At 45.2% G+C, this 9,670-nt stretch overlaps 1 protein-coding gene across 1 annotated transcript; it reads right to left on the minus strand.

The window, feature by feature from the left end:
* Positions 1–5,608: 5,608 nt before the first annotated feature.
* LOC147900738 (uncharacterized) lies at positions 5,609–9,211 on the minus strand. The gene is made up of 3 exons (XM_087375725.1): positions 8,693–9,211; positions 7,453–8,602; positions 5,609–7,275 (listed from the first exon to the last, which is right to left on the minus strand). Exons 1-3 carry the CDS (start codon positions 9,209–9,211, stop codon positions 5,816–5,818), a joined length of 3,129 nt encoding a protein of 1,042 aa, XP_087231851.1. The 3' UTR covers positions 5,609–5,815.
* Positions 9,212–9,670: the final 459 nt, after the last annotated feature.

Here is a 9,670-nt window from a genome sequence, read left to right on the forward strand (position 1 = left end):
ACCCTTGGGTAGAAGCCCGTACTTGCAATCTTGAGGGCAAATTTCTATAAGAAGGGATGGCTGTAATGAAGGGGGGAAAGGGCTATTTTAGTGGCCCTTTAGGAGGGAAAGGTGGAGGGACTATCTAAGTCCCCATCCACCACTCATTGTGTACTTTTGGATGTGACATCGAATCTATCTGCTCTCCCTCGTTCCTCCTACTTGCAGCCTACTCTCTCTCTCTCTCTCTCTCTCTCTCTCTCTCTCTCTCTCTCTCTCTCTGTGGCCCCCCTTACCACCTCTTCCTCTCTCTCCTACCCCTTCTCTTTCCTTCTCTCCCTTCCTCTCCTCAATCCCCTTTTCTCCAATCTATCCCCTACCCCTTTTTCTACATCATCAAGTTAATCAAGGCATCAAGGGTGGCATTTCAAGATCAAGGCATCAAGGTCAATGTGTCGGCGGTATGGGATCAAGGACAGATGATGCATCAGGATGGATGTGTTGAGTGTCATCATCCATGTAGGGGGGAGGGATTCTCTGCTGCCATCCACATGCACACCACACGCATCATTGCATGTTGTGCTAAGTATATATTGTAGCAAAGCTGTCGCCATGATTTATGCATGTCATGAGTAGCACCGGAGTCATCACTTCTCAAGGTCTGTGTATGCAAGAGCTACTACCACTGCTACGTGCCACCTTACAAGGTTTGTGCTATATCTGCAACCGCCAAAACTAATCTGAGAGAGAGAGACACAGACAGAAATAAAAACTTCTTAGTAAGCAAGCTACTCTTATGTTCTCATTAGTACCCAAGCATAAGTTGCCATCTGAATTTCAAAAATTCCAAAATCTCTTCTTTAAAACCCAATGCTTACTAAGGTAGGAAACCTCCCTAATTACTTAGTGTTACTCCCTAATTCCAGAACCTAGTTGTCGTTATTGAATTGCCTGAACCTTTTCCAGCAGAAGGTCAATTCTTCTTCATGCCTCAGAGGCATGAAAGTGGCCTTAAGTTGCTCTACAAACTTGGACCATTGAAGAATAAGCTCTTTTCCCATTTGTAATAAGGACCACCACATCAAAGCATCCTTCTGTAGACGCAATGTGGCAAGAGCAAGCTTGTCTTATCTTGATGGGCAAAATATAGCTCAAAATGGCGAATCCAATTAAGGATTTTATCTGCCTCTCTTACTCCATCATACTTTGGGATATCTATTCTCTCTCGGGGTTGGAATTTGGCTCTCTTCGAGGGGGTACTTAAATCTTCACCCCCAAAGTTCAGCACTCTCTTAGTCCCAAATTTTGTCATAATGGACTGTTCAATCATATGGCTAAGCTGAGAAACCTGCTTATCAACTGGAGACTCCTCTCTCCCTCTTGCACTTGGATTATAATCCATGTGTATGGGATTTTGAGTTTAAGGCATAAACTCAGCGCCTTGCTCTTGAATGGACTCATTTCTTCCTTCATTTCTAAAGGAGAACTCCCTATCAAGAGATTCTTGAAGGAGAGATGAAGGTAATTCTATGCGTGGATTATTGTACTCAAGATGTGTGTTAACTCTCATCTAAATTAATCCTCTTCAGGAGGAGGTGATGGTGTTCTCTATCTATCTCCTTCTGGTAGTGGAGGACAAAGTACAAGTTCATTATTAAATATCCCTTCCCCTTCCATCTTTCCTTTTAGTAATACAAGAGAGAAAATGACTTGCTATAGTTTCAAAAAAAAGGTTTATTTTACAGCAAAAGAAGTGTTATAAAGTTGGTGGTGCTTATCTAACTCCCACTTCACTTGTGTCGAAAAACCACTTAAAATTACCTCTTCTTCCTTCTCTTTTGGGCTCTTCTTCTTGTATTTTTGTTGTAAACTAGTGCACTCTGTTTGGGCTACTTGTTTTGAGTGGATTGGAGCTCTAGATGTTGTTATAGGGGGTACTTGGTGGGTGGATCACCCCCTTAAAATATTGTTCTGATCTGACTTTCCGTTGGGGAGGATGTGGGGGGGGGGGGGGGTCTCTTTTCCCCACGGTCTAAGGGTTTTAAGGGTCTATTCGCATAAGGGGTTGTGTTTCATCCCGTTAGGTCACCCCGTTCCCCCTCTAAAGACCAAAATTTTCAGAGAAACCCCTTACCTCAGAGACCCTGAAATCCCGCCCTGTCCTCCTCCAAACTCGGCCTTTTCAGACAGACTTCTCTCCAAGGTTTCAACGGATCTCGGGCTTTGCATAAGACATTTTTGTTAGTTGCACACAGCTCTTTGACGGGCCCTTCAGATCTCATGGTGTGCAGAAGGGCCATCTGCCCTTCAAGCCCCGGTGCATGAGCAAGGCCACCAAAATCTTGTGCCCCGTGACCTCTTCGTCCCTGCTTGTATGGGTGCCTCCCTCGCGTGCACGAGTGGCTCCTTTCCCGTTGGTCTCCCTACACGTGGCCTAATCGTACCGCTCCTTTCCGCGCAATCTTCTTCTACGTTTACACCCGTTGTCCGTGACTATGTCCCGCACGCTTTCGCCCTCTATCCTGCACGCTCTCCTACTGTCCTGGTTGTGGATTGTCGCTACTCTGATACCAAATGTAAAGAACCGAATTCCTCGAGAATGCAAATGTGTACAATGCATGTTGCCAATTGGCCCTCCAATGGGGGAAGAGCGCCCTCGTGAGAGTACTTGTTTCTCTTTTCGATCTACATGCAAGGTTAGAGAGAGATGGATGATGAATGCAAGGTGAATAGAGAGAATGCTACGTGAGATTCACAATGAAAGGTGACACCCTTTCATTAATGTCCCTTGAGATCACTCAAGTTCCATCTTCCCATTTACACCTACCCTTATCCTATGACCAATGCATCTACCATTCAATGCACCTTAATTCACCCTGTCCTTCCTATTGCCCCTAGAACCTAGACACGTGTGTGCACATTTTTATTAATAAAGTATCACATGTCCAAATTTGATGCCGTCTAAAACAATGGCTCCAGCTCGACTAGTTCTATCTACTAAGATGATCCACCGCCATAATAAATCGGTTAGCGTCCATCATAAATACAAATACATGTTACACCATTGGCGTATAATATATAATAATGTTTTAATGTCTACTAATCACGGATTAGTGATTTCTCTTGTCATGACAGTCCCCACGGGGTATATATAGTCATGATGAGCTGCTCTCGAATGGACCTACCCAAACCCCAAGGATTGCTTCGGAAGGTATAGAGACTTGAAAACACCAAAAAACTTTGTAGCATCAGCTACAAAGCTCCTCAACATGCTGTGAATGATCCTTGTTATGAGGCATGGGCTGCTTACCCCTATCATTCAATGCAAAGGTCGTTGCTTGTCTCACAGTTCAGATGAAGCTATTGTAATGCTAGTCCTCTATCAAAGCCATGCTCTGTCACTAAGTTACTCAATATCATAGTACATAATGTATGTAAGAATTGGGCCTACGTATCCTTACAAGGTGTTGTGACCAGACGAGGCACTTGTTCCTGCTAAGCGGGCTCCATTTGCTAAGGGAATACCACTTGGGACTGTAAGGTCACAACAAAACATGTGGTACAAGCAATGGAAGGTAGACTTATATAGTCCCTTCCAGATTAGCCCCTCTAGATAAACTAACCCTGTGAACACGAGCGCTACCTCTTCATTACATTCCTAATTAAGCCATAAAAAGACACTAAGTTTAACTTGAATTCAATTAAAAGAAGACGGTATGCACTCACATTGACACCTTGACTCATTGCATTTGCACAAGCTTAATTTGTGCCGACGTTCTGAACTACAGCTGCTAATTGATCCCTGACAATTTCAAGTGCTCACTTATCAGTTTTCCTTCCTCCATCTTGTTCGTAAGAACTGATTCTGGAGCATAAGAATCCAGCCAGTGTTGTTTGTCTCGTATAAGTCTTTCACTATGCTCCACGCCTCCGTTGAAGTACCCGCCAACTGAATGTGCAGAATCATTGCTTGACGTTGTGGTAATGCTTAGAGATAATGCCTCCATGTGCTAGAAATCGACCAATAGAGGGTACGCACAGCGGAAGACTTATTGAATACCCCAGGAGCTCACACAACGTGTGTGGGGAGTGGAATCACAAACTTCTTAAACTTACAAGAATCAAATAGATGTGCAGACTCATCAATAGACAATGAACCAGCCAGATATAGAAGCTACCAAAAGAATATATATTTCCATCCAAAGCTATGGACACAATACAAAAGAGAGAGAGATCCAAAATCCCACCAAAGCGTGATCCTTTGATCTTACCACCGCGTACTTCTACTATCTGCCGGATATCTCTAGACTTAGCCCGCGTGCTCCACCTCGAGCATATGTAGACTCTCCATCCTTTGACCTCAGCTCCTTGCTGCCCTAGAAGACAGCCAGAGTCCCAGCCCTCTGTGAGCTCAGTTTGCAGCTCTTCTTGAACTCCTCTGCCTCCTGGATGTAGGCCTGAGGGAGTTTGTGCTGCTGCTCCTGCTGCTCCCAATTGTGCTGGCTGCTGGATAAGGTTATGAGGCCCAAGTGCCTTCTTTTATAGGCCCCAAGGGCCACTTGAAATAGCCGACTGGTCAGCCCCTTGATGGCCGACTCAGTCTATCAAAACCGACCTGGTTGGCTGCCCCTACCAGCCCAACCAGGGCCCTACATAAGGGCTTTCACTTGCCCTTTCAGGCCTGCTGGTTCTTCCTTTGTTCAGCCTTCTAGTCAGGCCTGGTTGGCTAACTATATCAAGCCCAACCAGCCTGTCCACCAAGGTCTTCTCCTCTGCTGTCCACCTGCTGTGCATTGCGCTAGTTTCAAGGCCTTGCTGCAGGTCAATTTCCTTCCCACAAGCACGGCCAACAAGTTCGCCTCTTAGAGTTCTTTCTCCTGGGTATATTCTGCCATCTGGTGCTGCTCCAAATATACCTCTGCCAGGCCAGATCCAGGCTAAATATCCATAGCCAACTTTCCGTCCATGAGCTCCATTTGTTGCAGCCACCATGGCTCCTCCAGGTACCTCACTTTTCTTCACTCTTTGATTCTTACCCACATGGCGTACATAACCCTGCCCATGTGTCAGTCTCTCAAAACCCAGGTTCAGCCCCCCCATGCTGTCCTCATATGGGGGCTTACAGATGGGGAGGTGACCTTTCCAACACCATGCCCTCCTCCCATTCTTCCAAACCCAATCTGCGGACTGACAAACTAGACCTGCCGTTTTGGGGGCTTTAAAACCTCCAGTGGCTGTGCTCTTTGTGCACAGGTTCAGGGCTAATATCAACGCTTTGTACCCCTCCAATGGGGCCTCCAATCTACTGCAGGCCTGCCCGCCCATGTGTGGCTCAAGGAGTGGCCAACACCATGGCTATCTGTACCATGACAGATCTGCCCTAATTTGGGGGCTTACAAGCGCAGAGTTTAACATAATTCTCTGACAATTAAGTTTACTAGTACAAGAATGATTGCACTTGAGACCAGGAATCCTTTATGCTGAGATACATGAAGACTATAAAATGGTCTTAACTTGTTATAGTTGTAATAAGACAACAATACGAAGGAAATGACATAAGAAGTTAGACATCAGGCTTTTAGGGCACAAACTCTAGCTAGTTATAAGCTGTCACAAAACCCTTTGTTGCAACAACGATCCAAAAAATTGAATTGTTATCTCCCAGTGCAATACGAGCCGTTACGGTGTACCAACCTCTTTCAATTAAGCACCCTCAAAACAAAATCCTTTGACGCATTTGTACAGCTTCATAGCTTGCAGTTTTTAGCTAGGGTGATTAATGCTCTTTTCTTCCCACAAAAGCATGGAATGGAAAAAATCAGTTTGAAAAATGTCCCTAGACTTTACGTGCTAAAGTTCTCTGTTTTGTAGCATGCTGCACTACCTTTTCCTCTACAGGTAAACCCTTCCTGCGCCTTACAGCATCGATAAGCTTCCTTGCTGTGTTGGGCGGTACACTAGACCCATCACCATATTCTTCCAGCTCCTCCTCAGTTCGAGGCACAAAGAATGGATCCTGTGGAAGTGCCTCCCAATGGCTAAGAACAAGTTGAGGACTGGCTGCACCAGAGGTCTTCCTTCTCATCTCATCAGTGAAGCCGAAGCTCTCAGCAACAGGCATGTATGCATGTACTGTAAACATAGCAGAGCCCTCTCGCATTTCTTCTTCAAGAACACGTGCACGTCTCTTCCCCAGCACTCCATACATCTGACCCAAGAATTCCGTGGGTGTACTGACTTCACAAAAGTACATCGCTTCCACCAGTCTGGGTCTTTTGGCCAACACCGCAGAACGGCATGCATCCTTGACTGCTGTCATTACCTGACCAGAGAATGGGCCATATTGTTCACTATTTATATTCCCAATCCCATCTTCACCTGCTGCTGCCAAATCACCACTCTCACTTACAGGCTTTTCTCTTGCTGCTACTACAGCTTCCACCATGAATGCCAAACCCCACATAGGTTCCTCGCAAAGGGGTCCCGCTGCAGTAGCCAACTGAAACCCTGATACTATGCAGCTTTCAAGGGTCTCTGCTTCTGTCAACAAAGCAGGCACACTACTGTGCCACGAGCAACCAGATGGTTCGCCTTCCGTCCAACCATTAACAAGGCCAAGTCTTTCAGATACACGGGGAGCTCCCTTAATTACTACAGCTTCCACATTTGAATTGCTTGTCACAGATGTCCCGTCAAGATGGTCACCAATCTCTTGTGAATTTCTTGAAGTGCTTGAAGCTGGCATGAGTAGTAAATTGGGCCCCACCTGCCTGGGCCCTAATGACCAGATCCTTTCTAATCTGTTTAGCCATGTTTCTGCATTGACTCCATTCTTACGCTTCTCACTTCCATGACTCCCACTCACATTGCCACTCTGTGCTGCAGCAATTAAGCGATTCCTTAGCACTGACAGAGGGTCTTGAGAGTCTCCCTCCTCTTTTATAGATCTTTGATTGATTTGGCTGGCATTCCTCACATAAGGATTTGCAGTATTCCCTTCTATAACTCTTTGTAAAAATTCTGCACTCTCATCAAGCACTGCTGTCAAAGCTGGAGGCAGTCTACTGACATGCACTCGGATGGTACATCTTCCATTGGCAGTAGTCTTCTCCACAACCTCTGAAGATGAAGCATTTTTTGATGTTTCTACAGGAGTTATCCCTTCCATTTCAATTGTTTCCCTGAAGCCCACAAGTGGTGCAGAAACTTCCAGCTCTACTCTTGCAAAACGTTCCTTTAAATCCTTAATGCACCTTTCCAAATGTACTTCACCAGCAGCAGCAATCACATGCTCACCTGTAGCAGAAACACTAACCTCAACAAAAGGATCAGCCCGATTCAATAGACGTAAACCTCTTGATAAAGCTCCCATGTCTGCAGGATCTGATGGCTCAATAGCTACACGCATAATAGGGGCAGCCTGATAAGTCATGCTTCTAAAAGGCCAACAGTATGGGGTTGTAGAAAGTGTACCTGTTTTCAAAATATGCTGTCCCAAACCCCTGATTGCAACAAGATTGCCGGCCAACACAGACTTTTTGGGTTCTAAACCTCTTCCCATCATCATGTAGAGTCCTTGGATAACTGCTTCCTGTATTTGTTTCTTTTCTTGTTGCCCTTGCTTTGGGTCATAAAGTGAAGATAAAACAAGCACTTTCTGCCCAGCATACAATATACCACTAAAGACTCTTGCAAATGCAAGAAAGCATTCTCCATGACCATCTCCCAAATTGTTTATTTCCTCAAGGTTTTCTACCAGCTCTCCATCAGACCCTCGTCGAGGCAGTAATTCAATAGGAACTGCAAACATTTTCGACACAAAAACAACACATGGAGCATCAACACTGTGATCACAGACCTTCACAGCATTTCTGGTTTTTTCAAGCTGCATCGTGACCTCTGCGGTCAGTCCTACTGTCATGTAACTCTCTGGAAAGAACCGGTTAATCCGTACATGTTGTGCCGAGACAGGATCTGGCAAGCACTCAATAACCATTGAGAAAATTGCATCCCCTAGCGGAAGCCACCGGCTCATTATTGCTTGAAGAACTACCTTTGAATCTTTGTGCTGCAGATCACGAGTTGGGACTGTCAAATTCATAGACTTTATGATCCTATTTAGCATTTCTCGATCCCCCTCGCCTTGCAACGCTGCATCATAGACTTGCCACAAAGGTTCCAAAATAAATTGGACAAACATTGGCTTTCCTTTCCCACCCGCAGCCTTCTTACCCACGATTTTCTTGGTCTTTGGAATATAGTAATAGTCACCCCACAAAGCCTTTCTCAAAGCATTTTGACTTGCACCGAGCTTTGCAGCGTACAGAGCAGCAAACTGGTCAATCCGAAATCCCCAACCATCCAATGCACATGTATATACTACATTACCTCGCTCTGGCGCAAAAGCATCTTCCTCATCTTCTTCTTGAATTGTTATGCCTGAATCTGAGCCCACAAATGATGTGTCTGGATGTTCACTTGCACTTAAACACGTCCCATTTTCTGTGCCTTGTTCATCTGACACCATTGGAACAGTTGTGCCGGCAAGGATTGTGTCCACATCTGATAGATACTTCTCCGAGCGGAATGCGTTGATTATGTTATTCACCTCCATGAGAATTCCCTGAATGGCTTTAAATGAGTAAGTTTAGACAACGCAATGCTACTACACGAATGATTCAGGGCTGCTAGACAGGTCATTGTAAAAACCAACCTGCAGTCGGGAATAGGCTTCCGCAGGACTCAACTTCAGTTCTAAGATGAGCCGATCTATTTTGTTCAAAACGAGGCAAGGAGTAACCTTTTCCATCCATGCTTGTCGCAGGACAGCATGAGTCTGAATGTGCACACCTTCACACGCATCAACAAGTACCAGTGCTCCATCACTCAATCGCGCAGCAGTGGACACTTCGCTGCAGAAATCAACATGCCCTGGCGAGTCGATAAGGTTGATGACGTGGCCTCGGAAATTCAAGGCTATGGAGGAGCTTTTCATTGTGATGGCACGCAGCTGTTCGTCGTCTCTGTAATCGAGGTACCGAAGCTTACCGGCTTGCTTTGGGTGGAGAACCCCACCTCCTCCAGAGGCAATCAAATGATCTGCGAGGGTGGTCTTGCCATGATCGACGTGAGCCAGGACGCAAATATTTCGAACTTTTCTGTGCCCCTTCGGATCATCGGAAGGCAAAACGAGGGGAATGGATGAAGCAGCAGTGTCTTCTCGAGTTGCCATCAAATGAAATGATGTCCAAGTCCAGAATGAAGCCGCTCTTATGAATGATGCATATCTAATGATGTCTCAAGTCGAGTTCTTTTTTTTTTTTTTCTCTAATGATCCACTTCTTATGTTGCCTTCATGTATAAGCGAATGGGCCACACAGCCTTTCCACGAAAGAAAGTGCCACATCGTCTTTTCTGACCCGAAATGGCCGACCACTAGCCAGCCATTCCTCGCACTTTCCTGCTCGGAATGTCCAACACACCAAATAGAAACTTGTTACTCATCTTCTTATGAGGATGGATGAGCAAATTAAAATCTATCTACACATCAACTAAATTATATAGATTTTCCTAACAATTGTATGGAATCCATAAAAATTGAGAATGACCTTAATTAACATTACTAGCTCTAGCTCTAATGAACTTTGATGATACCTCATCAGAAAAGAACAAGTCTAAAATTATCATCTCC

The sequence above is a fragment of the Dipteris shenzhenensis genome, chromosome 6, assembly GCF_047967505.1.
Source record: "Dipteris shenzhenensis isolate YYH24624 ecotype China chromosome 6, Dip_SZ_1.0, whole genome shotgun sequence".
In the NCBI taxonomy this organism is placed as follows: Eukaryota; Viridiplantae; Streptophyta; class Polypodiopsida; order Gleicheniales; family Dipteridaceae; genus Dipteris; species Dipteris shenzhenensis.